This window comes from Eschscholzia californica, unplaced genomic scaffold, assembly GCF_041429995.1.
Source record: "Eschscholzia californica isolate CP2 unplaced genomic scaffold, dmEscCali1.0.p SCAF_5, whole genome shotgun sequence".
Taxonomy (NCBI): Eukaryota; Viridiplantae; Streptophyta; class Magnoliopsida; order Ranunculales; family Papaveraceae; genus Eschscholzia; species Eschscholzia californica.
Genome location: NW_028238472.1, coordinates 51,655,124 through 51,676,831, shown reverse-complemented (window position 1 = coordinate 51,676,831; position 21,708 = coordinate 51,655,124). Strand labels below are relative to the sequence as shown.

The 21,708-nt window shown below is 36.3% G+C and overlaps 3 protein-coding genes across 6 annotated transcripts; 2 read left to right on the top strand and 1 right to left on the bottom strand.

Annotated features, from left to right (window-relative positions):
• Positions 1-630: 630 nt before the first annotated feature.
• LOC147540409 (MIZU-KUSSEI-like protein (Protein of unknown function, DUF617)) lies at positions 631-1,546 on the bottom strand. Its single transcript, XM_086644366.1, has one exon. It carries the CDS (start codon positions 1,504-1,506, stop codon positions 679-681), a length of 828 nt encoding a protein of 275 aa, XP_086500492.1. The 5' UTR covers positions 1,507-1,546; the 3' UTR covers positions 631-678.
• A 1,936-nt stretch (positions 1,547-3,482) lies between these two features.
• On the top strand, positions 3,483-7,294 carry LOC147540408 (Cyclophilin-like peptidyl-prolyl cis-trans isomerase family protein). The gene is made up of 7 exons (XM_086644367.1): positions 3,483-3,969; positions 4,975-4,998; positions 5,111-5,198; positions 5,515-5,607; positions 6,249-6,281; positions 6,802-6,858; positions 7,026-7,294. The coding sequence occupies exons 1-7, from the start codon at positions 3,806-3,808 to the stop codon at positions 7,134-7,136; spliced, it is 570 nt and encodes a 189-aa protein (XP_086500493.1). The 5' UTR covers positions 3,483-3,805; the 3' UTR covers positions 7,137-7,294.
• Positions 7,295-7,939: 645 nt separating this feature from the next.
• Positions 7,940-21,671, top strand: FU (kinase family with ARM repeat domain-containing protein). 4 transcript variants are annotated; one of them, XM_086644361.1, is made up of 22 exons: positions 7,940-8,412; positions 8,516-8,590; positions 9,408-9,500; positions 9,582-9,656; positions 9,790-9,882; positions 10,795-10,858; positions 11,852-11,936; positions 12,932-13,004; positions 13,100-13,168; positions 13,285-13,365; positions 13,513-13,603; positions 13,693-13,845; positions 14,506-14,632; positions 15,699-15,870; positions 16,088-16,186; positions 16,446-16,997; positions 17,363-18,502; positions 18,588-18,821; positions 19,309-19,452; positions 19,566-19,646; positions 20,138-20,326; positions 21,131-21,671. In XM_086644361.1, the coding sequence occupies exons 1-22, from the start codon at positions 8,323-8,325 to the stop codon at positions 21,374-21,376; spliced, it is 4,026 nt and encodes a 1,341-aa protein (XP_086500487.1). In that variant the 5' UTR covers positions 7,940-8,322; the 3' UTR covers positions 21,377-21,671. The 4 variants fall into 4 exon arrangements, with proteins under 4 accessions (XP_086500487.1, XP_086500488.1, XP_086500489.1 ...); XM_086644362.1 differs by having other exon boundaries at positions 7,955-8,412; positions 13,513-13,570; XM_086644363.1 differs by having other exon boundaries at positions 7,955-8,412; positions 11,838-11,936.
• The last annotated feature ends 37 nt before the right edge of the window (positions 21,672-21,708 follow it).

Here is a 21,708-nt window from a genome sequence, read left to right as displayed (position 1 = left end):
TAGTTCCTCGGGTGAGTTATTAAGTCATAAATTAAGTCAAGGTATTTTGTACATTTAGTATTCTCCTTGTATCTTTGTGTCAACTCTCTTTCTTGATGGGTTGTTTCACTCTCTATGAAAGCTTGGTCGGTTGATTCATATTCTATTTAGGTTTGGAGAATGTCTACTTTGGTAGTGTTTTCTATTATTTTTGTATATCTAGTGTCCCTGTAAGGCTCTAATTGACTAGCGTCATAATAAAAAGTAATATAAGCCATGTAAATGATTAAAACAAAGCTAGGATCGGTAAACCTGTAGACCCTTCCCTTGGATATCATCGAGCCTTTTAACTAACGACCAAATAGACCAACTCTGGTAGGTGGCGTAGATGGTTTGAATGTGGGTTTACACGGCAAATGTTGGTAGGTTCAAACATAGTTTCATAGAGAAATAAAAGCCCTACCTAGACCAGATTAAGGTCAAAAGTAGAAATGTCGCTACATTAATGTTTCAAGATTAAAGGGTCCATGGTTCGAACATGGTTTCATAGAGAAATAAGGGTCTCATCGACACCGTGGGTATACGACCGGATTGATTCCTACCCCTATTGGCCTAGTCCTGAATCTCCATATTTGAACGACAAAAAAAAAATAAGAACAAAAACAAAATTAATTAAATTTCAAAATAATACTAAAAAAATTAAATCCTAACAAAAAATATACTTAATTCAGGACCACTATTTCCATCAGGATTCATCATATAATAAGTTTCAGAATCTTTAGACCCAATCACCCTTTCAAAATGTGCTCTCATATATGTCATTTCTCCTTCAACCATTTGTTCATCATTTTGATATCTTTCAGTTGGAAGAACACCAGCCCCCATTGATACAGCATGAAGAAGCTTCATTATATTCAAATCTTCATCATTTGCTTCTCTTTTAACACCATACCCTAATTTCTTTCCATTTGAGTACATTGTCCAAATGGGTTCTTCAATCAATTTTGATTTCTCTGATGGATGTTTTTTCTCACATTCTAATGCTATTCTCACTAACCCATTTCCCATTTCTTGTAATAATCTTGATGTTGGTATTGCTAACTCAAGAATTAACATTGGAATACATTTTGGGTTTTGTTGAATTGCTAAATTGATTCGAGATTTTCGATATCCGAATAAAGTTCCTGTCATTCTTGTTCCACCTTGGATATGATTGTTATTATGATCAGTTCCACCAACGTTTAAGAGATTTACTGGCATTTTGCAATCTAATGGTGTTAGAATTGGGAATGAACGAAAAACAGAGCGAAAACGTCGAAAGAATTTTGTGGGTTTTGATTGTTTTTTGGTATTGTGTGATGATGAATTAGGGTTTTGCAGAGAGAATTGTTCATGGGTAGGTGATGGTGGTGAAGCTGTTATAGGGTTAACTGAACTAGTGTTGTTGTTGTTTGTTGGACGAAATTGTTGTTGTTGGGGTGACATCTGAGGTTGATGAGGAGGGAGGGGTAATGGTGGTGATGCCATGTTTGAATTACAGAGGAAACAGAGGATTTCTAGAGAGAGGGAGAGGGGTTGTGATTGTTGATGAATTGTGAAAGTCTTGTGATATATGGTGGTGGTGGTGGCTTGGTAATGGTGGGGTTTGTGATGGTGTTGTTTCAGTTGACTTGAGATTGTAAGTTGTTGGTTGCACGTACTCTTATTTATTTTCAGATATACTACAAAATTTTAGTCCACCCTGTGGACCGAAATAGAGCGACGATCCAAAGTTAGAGAGAAATAACATCAACTCTATCGCTTTGGGCTGTCTTCGCCAATTTTATAGTATTTTTTATCCTTAACAATTGTCAAAGACAATGTGCGGACCCTTAAAACCATCGTACTAAAGCTCATTTGTTTTTACCTTTTTTTGTACTTGTATCTTTAATAATTTGAGTTCAATAAATCATTGTTGTGTACCTTCACTGAGAATTGAATTTGGGATCTCTGGATTCCAAATAAGTGTTCTTCTAACCATTACACACAAAATAAAAAAACGGTGGATATGTTGTATGGAAATGTTTATTACATTATAGGGATGAAGTAAATACGCGTTATTGTATGGAATCATCTAACAATTCGAAGTTTTGAAAGATGGTAATCATGTCAAGCCTTGGAAGACTCATTCTGAATTAGCTTTTTTTTTTTCGATGAAGAGAAATATCATTAAATAAAAGAGTCTATTACAGGCCAACTAAGCGTCAGAAATAAAGGAGGGGACATCTAGTTATGAACCATCTTCGAATTACTGAGGTAGATTGGCCGATCCCAACTACCAAATATGATGCTCGAATACATGTTTAACTTTACTTCATTACGGAATTCTGTTTTTTATTAGTGAAAGTGTTATAAATTAGTCAGAATATCATTTTTTACACTACTATATGACATGTAATTGAGCCGTTTGTAATGCTCAAACCAAAGTCAAGCCAAATCAATGAAATTTGGTTTGGTTTAGCTAAAAAAGAGTCCAATCTGACTAGATCAGGTTTGGTTTGATCGGTTCAACCTGTTCTTGCTCACCCCGGATAACGTCGTGAACAATTTAAAATGATGTTTGTTTTATAACATTTTGTTTGAGAATTTAAGAGTTGACAAAGTATTCTACATAATGTGGCAGTTGATCAATGTACAAATGAGTTGGTAAAGGTGCGAAGCCCTATCACTTGACTCTTGTTCCCAACTACTTTATTCTAGTTAGGAATATATTAATATTTGGATCTTAGGCTCTTCCGGGGTTTAATTTTAGGTTTGTCGAGATAAATATTTCATAAATTATTTATCTATTTATTTATTCGACCGACAATAGTTGTCAAGAAGATGGTAAGGTAAAACGTGCTTCTGCAGTCTTCCAAACACAAAGAGGTAAGCCATAATCTAAACGAATGTCATAAAACAATTCTTAGGAAGTTGTGAACTCTCTATGTTGGACGCTCTTTTGTTCAACCTAAATTAATAATTAACAGAACTTGCTTTCTAGAATTAAATCGTTCCTGAACATATAAAGGAATCGATTTTTTCTTTAGAATAAGCTCAAATTTGTATTTTATAGACAAACCCATATTAGACCTAGCTAGTAATCGTTCCACCCCGAGCTGATTTGAGGTTTGAATTGATTCGGAATAGAGTTTAGAACATTTGTTTACGTCAAATTCATGTTATCTGATTTGTTCGAATATTTATGTGTTTTTTTTTGTGAGAAATACGTTAGTTGTTACAAGACATTGATACAAATGAAGATGTGATAATCACGATAACTGTTTAAGTTAAACCACTAATGAAAGATGCCTAAAACCAACAACATGAAAGATGCCTAAAGCCAACAACATGAAAGAAGCCAAAACCCTACAACATGAAATAGGCCTAAAATCCGACAAATTTATTACATTATTGGTACCTTTACAACTAAAGTTCAATAAACCATGGATTCTACCATCTGTGAATCGAACATGGGACTTCCGGAGTTTTGGAATTGAAAAATGAGGTTATGTCAGGTACGAGTTTATGTCACTTTCTCTCTCTAGATCATGACCCGACATGTCAGCTCGTGGAGAATCAACCGGGACTCGTATCAGGCATAGCATCACGGCTGTTTGGAGTTTAAGTCAACATTTTCCAGTTTAACCATTTGGCCAAGCAAGTGATAGACGAATGAGTTCAACAAAAAAAAAGTGATAGACTAATGAGATTCAAACAAACGAGCATCCGGGTAATAGGTACCCATTTAACATCCTCCTCCTGACTCCTGAGGACCCGACTGAACTAAAACCTCTCTCTCTCTGTCATGGCGTCTGCCGGAGGAAATGCAGTAGTGGAATGGCACCAGAGACCAACAAACCCTAAGAACCCCATCGTCTTCTTCGATGTTACCATCGGAACCATCCCCGCTGGAAGAATCAAAATGGAGCTTTTCGCTGATATCGCTCCTAAAACCGCTGAAAACTTCAGGTTTTTACCTTTTCTTTTCGCCTCTTTATGCCCCTATACTTCAAAAAATGGAAAACCCTAAATTTTTTTTCATTATTATGCTACTTCCTCATCTCTACTGGCTCAGTTTATTACTATAGTTCGAACTTTTGAGTTTTGACGATTACCTTGATTATGTAAATTCTTGTTTGTTTAGACATATTAGTTAGTATTCGAAATCACTTGTCTTCCTAGATTGAAGTGGAAACAAATAGTTAGGGTTTTGTGTGTGTATGTGTATCTCGTTTCGTTTCCTATTAGTAGAAGCTAATAAGCATAAAAAAGGGTAAGTACGATTTTCTCTAAATGTTATGATTAATAATTTATTAGGCATTATAACTCACTTGATAGTTGATTTGGATACTAGACGAATTTCGGAATTTTTGCTTTATTTATGTTTTTTAGATACCAATATGAAAAAATAGGAGTCCGCTGGGTCGTTAGGTAAGGACAGAGTCCTCAAGTAGTCACGCCATGCTCCTCAATGTCAAACCATATGAAGAATTTTTAAGTTTAGCACCTAAATATATGCAATCGAGCACTCCATTTTCTATCTTCATATGCAATTGATGAATGGTTATAGAGATATCATCATAATTCATAATGGTGTGTCAGTTTGCACAATCTATTTTGAGAGGATAATATTCTCACGGAAAATCAACTCTTACATACTCTTCGTGTCAACCTTGTAAATGGATTGTATTATTGACGGGGATCTTGGTAATGGTTCGTTTATAAAGTGAGAGGCCCTATATAAAATTGAATTTAATACGAGAGGCTTGATCAGTTGATATAAGCATTTGTTTCCCAATAATCCACGGAAGTCCCAGTAGTATCTGAAAGTGATCTTCCGTGCTCCTTAATTCATTGTATTGTTGATGAAGTGGTTCGTTCTTGCTATTTTACATTCAACAAGTTAAATTCTTACAATGGGTTGTTTGCTGGGGCTTCCACTATTGACGGCTGCTATTTTTGTCTTTTTCACAGGCAGTTCTGTACTGGAGAATACAGGTAGTTCGATCACCATGAGCTCTTTAACAAGTATACAATTTTTATGTTATAGTTGTCTGTAGGTTCATGCTAGTACAAAATTGACCTTACGTTATTTATCTTTAATTTGCAGGAAAGCAGGAATACCGGTTGGATACAAAGGGTGTCATTTTCATAGGGTGATTAAGGACTTTATGATTCAAGCTGGTGATTTTCTTAAGGCAAGTACTCTCCCTGAATAATATAGTTATTTAAGGGTGGTTCATTCGGTTGAGCTGTAGGATAAATTATGTTGATTATATTTATCCAGTTTGTTTTAAGTACGACTTCTTACCCATGCTAATTCTCTGGAAAAAAATTATGTCATGAACTATATTTGACAAATTAATGGATCTGATTGTGTCCCGACCTTTGTTATGATAATTTCTTCGAACCGATCATGCGGTCATGTTGAAGTTGCACGTCTTCCTAGTGACATTCTCTGATGGAGATCTGTTGCTTTCCCTATTTTAAATATTACACAATGTTGTTTTCCAGGGTGATGGCAGTGGATGTGTATCAATCTACGGAAGCAAATTTGAAGACGAAAATTTTGTAGCAAAGCATACTGGGCCTGGTCTGTTGTCAATGGTATGAGATTCTCGTACTAATTAAAAGTTAATCTCTATGTAGGAAGTGATCTTATGCTTATGATTGCCATTTTCTTTCTGATATGAGATGCTGGTAAAACTGTTTCATTTTGATTTGCTTGTCATGAACATTTCAAATGCTTGTGTGAAGAAGGTTCTGATTACCTTCTTAAGTTCTATAGAGTTCTATGATTGAGTTTGAGAAGAATCTGGAAGGCTGAACTTGAGTTATCGTTGCAGGTTTAATATAGTCAACTGGGGGGTGATTTTGACATTTTTCTTTCTTACCCTTTGCTGCCGAATGTACAAGCATTTTTGTGTAAAAATTGCATCAAGAAACTGAAAACATATCCATGTAATAAGAATCAAAAAAAATGTTTTGGGTAAAAATATATAAGAGTTCAATAGAATAAGTAGACACTGAAGTAAATTTTCTTTGTAATGGATCTGTAAATCTTTTCCTTTTGGCATGTGATTTTAAGAGTGACACAAGGTGTACTACATTTAAGTTTTTGTTTTCTGCTAGCGTATCACGGTCATTTAACCTAGTCTACTTCATAATGAATGATTTATACCTATTTGAGTATATGGTGCTAGTTCTATGTCAAAGACCTAACATACCCATGTTTCATTTCTGTGCAGGCAAATAGTGGAGTAAATACCAACGGTTGTCAGGTAATAATAGTTCAACTTCACCTATTTTGTTTCCTCCCCTGTTTCCTGTAACCATTTGAACCATTCTCCAGACTTTTTCTATTTTCATCCAAAGATTCGTCAAGATCATGTCAAAAGTTCATAAAACAAGTACCACCTAAAGCCTATGGAGATATTTCTCTGAACCAACCGTATTCTTCATTTTGGTTTACAATATGGCTAGCACCAAAATCCGATGTTCGGTGTAAGCACTCAGTCTGCCGGTTTCCTTATTGTTGGGCTGAATTTCGACCCGAAATATTTCGTATCTGTGGCTGGCAAAGCGAAATTCAACATACCAAGTCTTTTTGTAATGATTTCAGTGGAAATTACCCGTCTTCTTGACATGAGTAGTTGCTTTAGTCAGAAATTCTGAAAAAGTAAAAAAACTTAAATACTTTGTGCAACTCTATGTTTATTTCATCTGACATATTTTGATCTTAGGAAATGTTTTTCAATAAAATTCGTGTATCATCCAAGTAACATCCCAATCTGTCTGCAGTTCTTTATCACGTGCTCGAAATGCGACTGGCTTGACAATAAACATGTAGTCTTCGGGGTAAGTTCCTTCCTACTTTCAATTCTCGTTTCAGAGTAGTATCTTCCAAGTTTAATTTCCGTTCAGGCAAATCTTGTTTGGTCCTCCTATGGGGCCACACCTTATATTTGCATCTATATTTAATCGTTTGAACTGAAAAATTAAAATGGTGATTTTCTTGGGTGCAGAGGGTGCTTGGAGATGGTCTTTTGGTCGTCAGAAAGCTCGAAAACGTTGCAACTGGACCTAACAACAAACCTAAACTTGCTTGTGTCATTGCTGAATGTGGTGAAATGTAGAAACCTTTTCTCTGGTCTAAATTTGTACTTTATAAATGGTTGAAGATATAGAAATTTAGAATACTTATATGGAGGTAGATTCTAATCTGAAATCATTAATGATTGAATTTTTTTACTTCGTGTACGATTATGGGAGGCTAAAGTTTCATTTTAAGTCATTGTTTTTCCACTCAAGTATTTTATTTTCGGGTTCTTTCAAGGCCTATTTGGTATCAAGGTATCTCCTTTTGCCATATTGGATGTTATAAATGGTTTTGCTGCATATACATATTACCATTCCACCAGCTTGCACCCTACCATCGGGAAAACATTTGTAACAATTCGTCTAGATACCTAAGTCTGTTTTCTAAAACGGAGAAACAGCAGATCAATAGAGAGAGGGGAGAGACAGAGAGGCAATAGAGACTGCATAACAAAACCCGGTACCTGTTGGACTTGGGCGTGGGAGTGTAAAGCTTGGTATCAGAGTTGAGAACGATTCGTCGCAGAGGGTGGGGGATTATGATAGTCTTTGCCAAGAGCAAAATCTCGTATCGGTAACGGTTAAGATTTGGACCTTGGGGAGTGAGTGAGAGAGAGGGAAATCATTTGATCAAGGTAGGCCGACTAGGTGAGCTTGTTGGAGGTTGTAATAAAATTTCCCACTACTTTCTACCACATGAAATTGAGAAAATATTTCTCAGTTGTGTTTTTTGACAGTGGAAAATCGATCTCTATGAAAAATCTATTGTCTAACTTGCTTTCCACACTTACCAAACGGACCCTTAAGATTTCAAATTCAATCGTCCATAAAACGCGGACCATTTCAAACTCACTATATAATCCTAACACCACACGATATCATCTCGAGTGCTGCGTAAGCTCATCGCTCGGTCAACAAGGTCGAAGTCGGACTTTTTAATTGTACGTCAGCATAACTCATTTCAAAAATAAATTTCATCCTTTTAGAGAGAGGCGGGAAAAGGAATTTAAGATAGAGAGAGAAAGTATAGTGATAGAGAGAGAGAGAGCTTTCTACTGTGTATTTTGATGATTAGGGTTTCATCCTCGATCAGCCGCTTTCAGCTTTCTCCTGATTATTAAACCCTAATAGCTTATTTCACTCTCATTACTCTTCCCAAGTTTCTTACTAAATCTGTTAGGGTTTCATTCAAGCACAATAGTATACTAGTTGTAGATCTGAAGTATGGGAGTAGAAAACTATCATGTGATTGAACTTGTAGGAGAAGGATCTTTTGGGAAAGTTTATAAAGGAAGACGAAAATTCTCTGGGCAGGTGATATTTTGCTCTATTAAAATAGCTTTTGATTTGTTCTTTAAAATTGTTTTATGAAGATTGTTTAATCTATTAGGGTTTTAATTTAATTTGATGATTACAGACTGTTGCAATGAAATTTATACTTAAACATGGCAAAAGTGATAAAGACATTCAGAACTTAAGGCAGGAAATTGAGGTAATTTTTTGGTTTGATTGTGTCATTTTTTAATTGAAGTTGTAGCTTCTTGTTTTAGTTAATTGGTAGTTAGTTTAGTACATGAGGATGGTACTAGAAATGATCAAGGGTAGTTTATATTGGTTCGAGCGGAATGAAAATTTGAACCTGCTTCTTTTCATAAGCACAATTAAGTTCTAGATATCAATCCAGATGAAGTTGATTAAGTGTGTTAATTACATATGGAATATGCATTTATTCTTGCAGCTCACAAATTGGGTGATGTTAGATATGTCTTGGATATGATAAATTTGCAAGATTTATGTCTTATTTGCATGAACATATGAGGTCTATAACGAGTTGGCGCTTTTATAACTCATCTTCAAAGTGGAGAAAATGAACATCATTTTCGGTTGGTATTGTAGTGGGGAAGTGCATGACAAGTTATTGCACTATAGGTGCTTTAGTTAACCTTCATTTGGATTATTTTGTTGAACAAACTTATTAGTGATATGTCAATCCTAATATTTGCTTGTGACCAATCAGAGATAATCAATCATTGTTAGCCAAACACATGAAAAAGGAAAATGTGGGTAATGAGGATAGCTAAAGTCTCGCTTAAAGGCTTAGAGAGGCTTTTTGTGAAAGCTTCTTACAAGAAGAAAACCGCCAAAAACTAAGCCCTGTTATGTAAAGATACACTTTTTCTACTATTAGTGGATGTTGAAAGAAATTTGTAATATATCACGAAATTGTAGAAAAAAAAGAACGCCGTGATGATGTCACCACTTGCTTGATGGAAACTAATTCGGGTTCATTGTTTGGCTATAATGCACAGATTTTGAGGAAACTTAAACATGAAAACATAATTGAAATGCTTGATTCCTTTGAAACTCCACAAGAATTTTGTGTCGTGACTGAGTTTGCACAGGTAACAAAATTTTCCAATGATCTAGTATTCTATAACGTCCTCTGATGCAGGGTCAGTTTATGAAACATTTTCTGTTCGCAGGGTGAACTTTTCGAAATTCTAGAGGATGATAAGTGCCTCCCTGAAGAGCAAGTTCAAGCAATTGCGAAGCAGTTGGTACTCCCACTGAAATTTATAAAATCATGATTTGCATTTCATTGCATTATTCTTTGCTGCATCTTGATTGTTGCTCATTGTTTTGTACTAACTTGTATGTTTCTCATGCAAATATTGTGATATTTGATTCAAGGTTAGAGCATTGCATTACTTGCACTCAAATCGTATCATCCACCGAGATATGAAGCCACAAAATATTCTTATTGGAGCTGGATCTATTGTTAAGGTTGTATATTTTTTTATATGAGTTTCTTTTATCTAAATAATGAAAACCCTGTTATATTGCCTGGAAAACTGGCAAACCCCTTATAAACCTTCGTTTCTTAGCATCCAAATTCTTGATTCATGCCAATGAATTGTTGTTCATGTTCCCGGGATTGTGACATATGGAGTATCGAGTTCTTACATTTTAGAAGTTATTTGGCTGCTAAGACCTTCAGTTCCTTAAGTTTCATCCAGCTTCAGAGGAATATCTCCATTTATCCTACTTCATATGATAGACCTTTTAATGAAGATGTGTTCGTTTGGCGTATTCAGTTCTTGAATGTTTAATATGTAGCTGACATATTCCTGAATTTAATCCAATGAACAAAAGGATCACAAGTTTTACTATTTGCACATATGATTCAAGTATGAATAGTAATCCTATAAACGAAAGGATCAATATAATCAAGGTAAGGAACACAAGGACACTGGATTCATGAAGATTAGCACTCGAACCTTTACTCCTCGACTCATGTCAATTGATTTAATTCAATGGTACAGAACACCTTCCTTCAGAATGTTAATCTATGTGGGTCTGTACGTATGTTCAAGTTATGGGCTTATGGTTAATTGGTAAAGTTTGTACCAAAGCCTTGTACTTTATGTAGTGCCTTACCATCTACAATGGAGAGGGGTTATGATATCTTGGTATCCCTTGATGGAGCTTGCTGTTCAGCAGCCGAACCATGTTTGTAAAGACTAAAATTCATCTAAACACTTGTTTAAACATATATTTGTGACGGCACCTCGCTAATTATGTCTGAACTTTCATAAGCGCATTGTTATTTATTCTCAATCACTCTGACTGCCTCAATAAAGGCCTTACTTATCATATGATTCATATCTCATTCATATATTCTGGTTTATTGCACAGCTTTGTGATTTTGGATTTGCACGTGCGATGTCCACCAATACTGTTGTCCTGCGCTCCATAAAAGGTTTGTTCTACTTCTGCCGTACTATTTGAATTTAAGAGGTTTGTGTCTATGGTTTATTTCCTACTAACAGTCCTAGTAGGCAAGTTTCTCAACTGATACATGGTATGCCACGAAACAGCTAAAATTGGAAAAGAAAAGTAATCATCCTAGGAATATGAGAACTTTCATGTTTATTCTTACTGTTTCACGTGATTCCTTTTTTGGCAACTGTCATATCTAATAACACCGACCTTTGAGATATTGCATCTCTTTGCACTTTTTCCGAAGTTCTAAAGGCTGTTAATATTCAAGGCCTTATTCCGTGCATTAACCATACGAAAATGAAGATTAGTTAGGATGTCATTTGTTGCTCGTTACGTTGTTAATCTCGGAGTCACAGACTTCATCAACTATGGAATAAGACTTCATCAACTATGGAATTGGGAGGCTTGGGTTATGTAATGTAGCATAACTTGAGCAACCCTTTTTCCTTTCTCTTTTGTGTTCTTCTCTTATTAATTGAATCAAATTTTGAAAAAAAAAAAGACTAATCCTGCTTATTCAACTACTCATATATATATATATGCATATATTTATAATATATAATCGGAAATAATCATATATAACAGTGTAACACCATAAAAATGATTTAAATTAACTCGAGTTTAGAATGCAATTAGATACAACATTACCACATAATTACAGAAAAAAATGCATCACCAATGCTACATCATAACTTTATCAACCTTGGGGTAATCCTAGACAGTGATTGACAACTAATAAGGAAGAAACCCAGGAGGATTGGAAAAGAAAGAAATAAAGTTTCATAACGCCTGGTCGGACAGTATGAGAACCTAGGGTGCTGAGTCCAACTCGTTGAGTCGGACAAATGGGAATGTGGACTATTCACGGACTAGTCAAGAGTAATTAGGAAATTAATAACATAGATTGCTTGACATTTGCACAATGGAGTTTTTTAGCAGCTTAGCAGTAGTTCCAGTTTTGCTTTTCCAGGTACTCCATTGTACATGGCTCCAGAACTTGTACGTGAACAACCCTACAATCACACTGCTGATTTGTGGTCTCTTGGGGTCATTTTGTATGTTTTTTCCCCTCTCCTTATTGTCTTATCTATCTTGATTGTCGCCGTCAATGTCATCATTAACACCTTCATCGTTCTTTATCGTTTGCAGTCCTTGGAAGTTGGAAATTATATATAGTCTGATAACCTGTTAAAATTGTGGTAGTCAAATGAGATTGTTCACCTTCACGACTTCACCACATACTTTGAGTATCACATATAGGCCATAACTTGAAAGGGCCTACCTTTGTATGTCTAGTATGCAAGGTGTGAGAATAGTCCCATGGGTAACTAACAACCAAGAATATAAAGTATAGGTCCTCTCCACTCATTGCCAATTGGTTTTGAGTTGGATGGCCACAAACTTAACATGGTATCAGAGCTAGGCCCACACGTGATAGGCTTAAAAGCCACACGTGCTCCACGTCACCCGTAAAGAAAAAAACACACGTGTTAGGCTCAAAGAGCGCCACACGTGAGGGGGCGTGTGAGAATAGTCCCATGGGTAACTAACAACCAAGAATATAAAGTATAGGTCCTCTCCACTCATTGCCAATTGGTTTTGAGTTGGATGACCCACAAACTTAACACAAGGAGTGTGTCTTTTCTGCCTTGACTCGATGATGTTGTCTATTCATTGTGTCACGACTCACGGGGCCTTCTAATGTAGCATGTTGTTACTTTTGACCGTTTGTTGTGGAAGCAAAAGAGGGCACGTACCATAGGTAAAGAGAAAATGGTCTAAACTTTTTTTTTTTTGAAAATTTGAATGGATATATAAGGGAAAAAAATGTACAAGAGGACTAGGACAAGGAAACTTACATGACATTCACGCCTCCCAATTGACTACTACATCACAATAGGAAATAGACTTAAAAGATACAATGGTCTAAACTTTAAAGCATATGTGAATGTTATAAGACAAAGTAGAGTCTTATATAGTTTTTTTTGTATTTTGAACTTCTGTTCATGTATATATAACATGAACTGAAAACTACTATGGTTATAACCAGGTATGAGCTATTTGTTGGTCAACCTCCATTTTATACAAATTCAGTATATGCACTCATCCGCCACATCATTAAGGTACATTTGCTCTTTTTCTTTCTGGTGTCAAAATTTTCATGTGCTGCAAGCCTGCAATTAATGTGTTATTTCCCTTGTGTGAACTACTTTTGCAGGATCCTGTAAAATATCCAGAAAATATGAGTTCGAATTTTAAAAACTTTCTGAAGGGGTTGCTCAATAAGGTAGATACATGCTCTTTCGAAAATCTATATCGTATTATTAAATTGGTCCAATTCGTGACCTGCTTCCCTTTTATACTTCCTCCAAACGCTTAATTTGGTTTTTGAAATGAACACAGGTACCACAACATAGGCTAACATGGCCCTCACTTCTTGAGCACCCATTTGTTAGAGAATCCTCAGATGAGGTGGAAGCAAGGGTAATATTTATTTTTTTTTTATTTTTTTCTCTATGTAAAACAACAAGAAATAGCTGTTCATATTGCATTTGTAATTTTATTTTGTGGCTTAACATCCGGTTCCAAGATCGATGGAGTTACTTATATCTCGTTCTGACAAATTGACAGGAGTTGAGGGTAGCAACTGCTGCAACTATGGGTAATGATGCAGCTTGGAGGGGAGAAGGTGACAGGACAACTTATGCTACTCTACCTGAGAGTGAGACCCTTGATTTTGCATCTTTTACGTCTTGCTTTTTGCAGCATTTAGGAACTCCTACTCTTACTGTTCCAAATAATTTGTTACAGTCAAACCTCATCCTACAAATGCTTGTGAGAACAAAGGCAACCGAGGTCCTGCCAGTGATGGTAATTCAGATCGCCCAGTTGCAGCCGTTGACCATTCATTGCCAAATGAGGAGCTCCCGGGATTAACTGTTCCAACTAATGTTGTTCAGTCAGGTATATTTGAAATGATCACTGGTTATTTTTTTTGAATTTTGATATTTTCGTTGTCAATTAATTTTTCTCTTACGGCCCTTCACTTAGTTGTATATTAACTAATCAAGACATGGTAGTAACACAACTTTCATAATGCTGGTTTGGTGTTTGTTTATTGCTTTTTGACCTATTGTGCTTGCTAGGAGTACTTACAAGTTACATCAACATGTGTTATGTGAGGCGTAAGAACTTCTTCCTTGCCTCAGCTTCCTTAAGGGAGCACAACTATCATGGGTAAAGCATTCCAGAACTTTTACTTGTCACCTAGAAAGTTATCGCGTTTCGGTAATACTAGGTGTCATGACTCATGTGAGGATTGAGATTTCCACGTACATCTTGGGTGTACTTGCACAAGATCGTGTTAGGTCCACAAATTACCGTTTGATGTCATGTGAATATAATTAGAAATCGTTTATCAAACTGGATAAACGTTAGCAGATTAAATACCTATACAAGTAATAACTCATTGGAATATTAATTTGCTGTATGTGATAATGTTTACTGGTGACAGACACAGGTACAAAAACTATTAATTCACTCTTTGTCTACATTATACACAGAAAATTCTTCTACTTAACACAATTCATTGCAGATATGTTTCAATTATTTTGTCCTGTTTAGGCTGTCAGGTCTTGGATCGGCTGGAAAGTAACTCACGAACAGTAAAGGGAGCAAGTTTCGTTGGTCAAGATAATGAAGCTATATCCCTTGTTTTAATGCCACTGAAGAATTGGTCGAACTCATACAGGTGAATTGAAATAGTTCCATCTTTTCCTTCAATCCATACATATGGAATACAATTCCATGATCTATAGTATAGTGAATGGAGTACTTGCTCGCGTACATTCACGTTTCCTTAGAAACATGTTAAATGGGCTCTGACCGGTATTTCACTTCAACTCTAAGTAGGGTCTGGATGACCACATGAACCTCACTGTCTGGTCAGTCAGGGGAGTATATTCCTGATATACTCTTTATTATTTATTCCTTGATTTAATTCACTAGTGCATCTGGTGTATCATACATAAAAATTAATCTTACTCTATAATCCTGAATGTACATTACTTTATATTACAACACGAGGTTACCCCACTCCCAACTTGCGTCACTAATTTCAGATTCCCAATCCTCTTGCCTAACTAATTTCAGACCCCCAATCTTCTTATTTATCACCCATAACAACCTTGCTTAGTATAATGTGCATATCATTGAAGATATATTAGATTATTAGTGGCTTTATATTAAGTTTGACATGGAAAGCTGATATTTATGGATCTTCGAAACTTCACATAATCTTTTCTTTTGTGAAATTGAGCTAAATTTAGAAGAGAAGGTGATTAGTTTTCCTTATCTGGCGTACGCTTTATGCATTATTTTAGGTGGTTAAATGCTAATTTTTATTAATTAGGAAATTAATTTACATTATTCATTTCCCTTTTCGAGTAATAAAGAGCTGTTTCACAAGTTCAGCGAAAATGAGTACCAACATATTTAGTCATTTAGAGAGTATTGGTTGTATTGGTACCATAGATTTTTTTCTTGAAAGTTTGAATGAATATATTGGTACCATAGATCTATGAGTTAATAACGCAATATCACCTATACATTCCCTATCGGACAGAAAATGTGTATTGTGTGGTTCCTTAGCCATTAGTTGTTGTAACCTTCACGCAACATATGGGTAGATGACCCAATATTTATCAAATGACGACAGAATTGCGTTATGTAGGATCTAGAGAGCTAAAAATGCATCTAAGTAGGCTCTTTCGCTCCTGCTGCTCTGTCATGAAAATTTGCTGGTCAAACTTGTACAGGGATCAGGATATTGTTCGTGTAAACCAGTCACTTAGAATCATATCAAACTTAGTTGCAGCTTCTGCTCTTCATTCTGAGGCGTCACTTGATGGTATGGTTGGGGAACTTCTCGTTTTCACGGCCTCTGTAGTTAGCATAAAATCACCGGAGGGCAATGATTTAACTGCCAAGGTATTATTGTTGTAAAAATTTACATTTAGTTCTATGATATATCCAATATATTCAAATTTTTTCTTGTTCGTTTCACATGGTGTATGTTAATAATACATGGAGCTTTCTTGTGACGATGATCTTCTGAAGCCATTCCAATATTCACTCCTACTCGTGCTTTTCCTCAAATTTGATGCTTTATTGTGTCTGATACAGTTGTAAATTTTGGAAATTGCAGAGTTTCTCAGTTTTAAAGAAACTAGTGGATATTAGTGGAAGTGTTATACGGAGCTCATATTCCCAGCACTGGTCTATACTACTTGAACTATACTCAAAGGTTAGCGCTTATCTTAGTGATGGAGCTACGTATATGCGTAAAGATATAACTAGTATAAGGGTACTTTAGTCTGTACATATTTTTTTTTGTATATACTCAATTAGGTAAGAACAATAAGAAAATAATGAAGGAAGTTCTAGTTCAGCTCTTTATACTCTCCATGATTTTCTCAACCTTTAACTTACAACACTCAATGGATTTATCTTCTGTAAAATTCATGCTTTTGGTTTCTCTGAATTTCTATACTCTATTGATGTAGGTTGTTGGGTATAATGAAGATGCATCTGGAAGGGTTTTGAATGAGTCAACTGCATGCATTGCTGTCATGTTATCCCGAGTTGTTCAGGGCCTTAGAAAATATCTAGTAGCTGCTGAAGAAACAGAAGTGGGTCCCACTACTTCATTAGCATATGAAGTTTCAAAACAGATCATAGATCATGCTAAAACCTCTGGAGTTATGGATCTACTGTCAATGTGCTTAGTTTCCTCGGGCTTAAGTCTAATCGGAGGTTCTTCAAATATGTTACGTGCTGCTTGTGAAGCATGCAGGGCTATGTGGGCACTGATAAATGGATTGGAGATTATATTCACCAAAGGACATGTGTATTTGTTTCCATTACAAACTTTTTGTAGCCATTCTTTACTTCGACTTGATGTTGACGAGAATGACAGAGGCTCAATGCTTGGGACTGAATCAGCAAAAGTTGTTGATGCGGTAGTGAAAGCCTTACTCAAATCAAAACCAATGCAGGTCGCCATCTACTATTGTCTTCATCAGCGCCTGGAATCTGCTTTATCTGCTGCTCTTCAGGTCTCACTTTCTGTCTTTCTCCTTATCCAGAAGTAATTTCCAAAATCTGTTTCAACTTTCAAGTCTGAGATATATATAGTCCTGTGAACATATTGTTATTGCTCTACTTAGTACTTATTAGTTATATATATCAGGGCATAGATTGCATGTGTGTATTTCTTTGTTACCTGCCTAGTGTTATGCATGTAAGGTTAACATAGCTCTCCAGAAAGTATCTCAGATTTCTTTCTTTTTTAGATTGATCATCAAACCTTTATGTTCCCAATGACAATTAATAGCTGAAGACCCCACGTAGTCAGTCATGTAGTTTGGATTCTCTGTCGTGTATATGAAAAAATAGGTGAAAATTTTCTTTCCTTTTTCAGCTGATATTGAGGTGCTGTGTTCATAGTGGACTTGTGTCTGGATTGCTCTGTGGCCTGCCAAGTTCCTTGCCTGTTACAACTGTTGTCAGTGGAGGCGGAGATGGCACTATCCTTTCGGAAATATTCTCTATACTATGTTTTTGTGCTTCTAATCCAACCAAAGAGCCATCAGAAGGAAATAAAAACAAAATATCGAACCCGAATGTCCTAGTGCTGCAATCGTGCCTCATCCTTGCAACAATGGCACAATTTCTGAAGTTGTCGGGAAGAGTTTCTTCATTTTTCATGCTTACAACAACTCCTAAAAAGCAACTTTCTAGACTTTCAGTCCTTGCACATTATTCCTCCACTGATACAGTAACGACATCCTTACAACCACATTGTGTATCAGCCATGTTAGCTCTAGCATCCATTCTATCCCTTGAAAGTGGAATTCCGTCAGAGTCTCCTCTATCTGAAACTGCCATGCCTATGATCCCCCCAACTACCACACTTTGTAGCATTCTTACTACCCCGCCAATGGATCGAAATGAAGCGACTGATAATCAGAACGGAATGCTCTCATACTGGCATGGAATGAGAGATGGATGTGTTGGCTTGTTGGAAACCAGACTAAAGTGGGGAGGACCACTAGCAGTTCAGCAAGCCTGTGCAAATAATACTCCCCAGATACTTATATGTTTACTAGCCAACCGCCTCCCAAATGTTACTCAAGAAATAGATGAAACGAAGGATCTAATTGGGTTATCACCTACTGGCGTTGTATGGACAGTGTCTTCAATTTGTCATTGTCTTTCTAGTGGAGCCTTATCATTTCGTGATATCTTGGTTAGGAGTGAAAATGTGAAGCTAATATCTGGTTTGATATCTGAAGCACATCTTAAGATATTGAAATGCTGGAATGGGCCTGGTGGTGGGAATGATGGGGTCCGAGATCTAATCCACGCAGTGATTGATCTCTTAGCATTTCCTTTTGTCGCAGTGCAAAATGTTAATCCCTTGCCATCTGCTACTGCATCAGTTAGCAGTGGTTTCCTTCTCAACATGGGTTCACCTGGTGGAAGACTAGGTGTTGAGGATAAGGATATAGTTAAAGGAATTGAAGCAAACATGCCCAAGTATATTCAAATTCTTGTGGAGGTTATAACTTAAACTCTTTCAACAGTTTTTATTATATTTTTTGGATCTTTTACTGGTGTTTGTAACAAATTTTGAACTATTGCAGGTAGGAGTGCCTGGTTGTATTCTTAGATGCTTGGATCATTTGGAGTTGAAAGATTCAGGGAGACCTGTAGCTTTTGTAGCAAAAATGGCAGTTATTCGACCCCTTGCCCTTCAGCTCCTGGGGAAAGGTCTTTTAGATCCGACCAATGTCAAAAAGTTGCTCAATTTTTCCAGCCCAAGGGAGGTCATTTTGGACATTCTGATGATAGTTTCAGACTTGGCTCGAATGGATAAGGTCAGAAACATAAGTATTTATATTTTTTAGCTAGAGGGTGTCAATAGGTACCAGTTTAAATGGGAAATGTATCAACATGGAAATAAAGTCTTGGTTCAGTTTCCCACTGATCAAGTACGAGAACCACTATGACGCAGACTTGTTATGAGAACCAACTTGCATACTGAACCAAGTTAAGAGTAGCTTATTCTGATTTATTGTTATAATCTATTTGAGATATGGACCTCACCTAATTATTTAATAGAATTTTGTTCTGTTTAGTTTGTAACCCACCACATATGACATCGTGATAGGCTGATAGCTATAGTCTATAGCTATCCTAAGTGGTATTCGGTATTGTCAAGTGTCAACCCCTTAATATTCAAGGTCTGGAAGCGTGCATGTCTAGCCTAGTTTCAGATTTCAGCACATATCTCCTAAAATGAGTTGTATCTGTTTTTACTTTTCACCAGAACACTGTATCATCTCTAAAAATATTCATTTGCAGGCGTTTTACGAAATCCTTAATAAGGCTGATTTGTTGGAGTCCTTGAAGGCCTTCCTTAGCCACGAAGATTCAAATATACGTGCAAAATCTTGCAGTGCAATAGGCAATATGTGTCGACATAACTCGTACTTTTATAGTTCACTGGTAAGAAAGGTGTTATAATTACATTGGAACATAATTTCCTTCCATTTTTTCGCATGGGTTCCTAATTCTATAATGTTACCATCTGTGCCTTTTGTAATACTTTTCGTTTCCAGGCAACAAAACACATCATCAGTCTCCTCGTTGATCGATGTGCTGATCCAGATAAACGAACCAGAAAATTTGCTTGTTTTGCTGTGAGTTCTTTCCCCAGTGATGATGTCGAATTTATTTTATAGCCTTGTTTTTTTTCTAGTGCTACCGTAAACCCTCAAATGTAGTTGTTTGATTTGGGTTTAATTTTGCCATAAAGCGGTATCTATGATTGGATATATTCACTCCCAATATGTAGAGTTTAATTGTGGTAATGCATTACCGGAACAGGCATCCACTCCAGTCCATATCTGTGCTCGAAGTGTTTCTTTGGTACAACCTCTCTGCAGATCCTCAGTTATAAATAATATGTATATAATATTTCAGCGGATTCTTGCACGAACAAAAATTTGTTTCAGTAAGGTTTCGAATTCAAAATGATAGAAGGACAACTAAAGTCGTAGTTTATAGAAGACGACTAAGTTCATATATAGACCAGTTAAATTGAAAAACTGTAAATACTTTTATCAAATATTCTGACATCGTTACGGAAGATACCGAATCTTTCTGGTCTGACTTTCTTGTCTCTCTCCAGATTGGTAATGCTGCATACCACAATGACCTTTTGTACGAGGAGCTAAGGAGATCCATACCTCTTCTTACTAATCTGCTGCTTGCTTCAGAGGAAGACAAGACAAAAGCGAATGCTGCAGGTGCACTGAGCAATCTGGTCCGCAACTCTAACAAGCTATGCGAAGATATAATCGCAAAAGGAGCCATCCAGGTCTTATGAAGCTCTCCACTTATTTCCTATTCATTTTTTTGTTTTTCCTATTAAATGTCTCTCGTTTTGTACATCAATTTTAGTGTGAATTTAGCAAAACCCACCGTTCCAAGTTTCCGACAGCGATAACTTTAATAACTGAAAGAAATCATAGGCTGGCTAGATTTTTTTGTAAAGGGCAGGTCATAGTTATACAAAACCATTTTCTTTCGACTTTGTAGGAAATAGTGTTTTAGATTTTGGTTGTGGACAGTTTGGGTCATATACTAAGTGTACTCAGATGAAAAATTCAATCCATCCACTTCCAATCGCCCCGTTAAAAAGTCTGGTGAAAACCAACTGTTCTGTAGTTGGACTTATATTTGAAGAAATGGTAAGCGAGATGGTCATTACTAAAATTTCGACTATATGCCTTTGTGAGATCATCTCCAAGGGGGAACTACATTTCTCGCCTATACATGTGAACCCAATAGAATGATTTCAACTTAATGTCCACCAAATGTTGCGTAAGCAGATCTGCACTAAAACATAATACAGCTAGATAGATACACAACAGTACCTATATGAAAGTATGAGTGCCTCTAATGTCTTATAGGCAGTGTTAAACCACATATTGGTCTCCAAGCTCAAACCTTCAGAGAGAACTGTGTATCTTATACGTGTGCATGTACGGGGTATTTCGCCACTAACTCTAATATCGGTGGCAGTGCTATAACTTGGGTTTTCTTTTCCCCTTCTCTTAACTATATCTGTAACAAACAAAGTGTGTTGCTAAATTCCACTTGTTTGTTGTTATTTGTGCAGGCTCTTCTAAAGCTGGTTGTAGACTGTTCTACTGTGGCATTGAGTCCAAGTAGAAGGGATGCCGTAAACGAATCACCATTAAAGATTGCTCTTTTCTCCTTGGCGAAAATGTGTGATCATAAACTTTGCAGGGAATTCCTCCGTTCTTCACAAATGTTCCCGGTTATAGGACGACTTAAACAATCCCCAGAGTCAACCGTTGCTAACTATGCTTCTGTTATCATCAACAAAATCACAAAATCTTGAATGGAAAACCCACATACTTGTGGTTTAATACATTGCTTTACGAAAAAAAGTTGCAGTTATGTAATTAGTTTGTAGATTGTACAGTATCTTATTTTTTTCTACAATTTACGATACAATTGGAAATCATAGAACTATTGTTGTAAAAGATTTTGGATGTCTTTGTTTTGAGTCCTGCAGAAGAAAAAAGAAACTAAAGTTCTATCTCTTTGTCGATCTTCGTGAATAATGGTGTATTTGGATGTATAAGCATCTATATTTAGCTATTAACACATCTGAAATTCAGACATTTTCTTCCTATCTCGACATCATTTTAGTTTGACTTGTTTACGTTA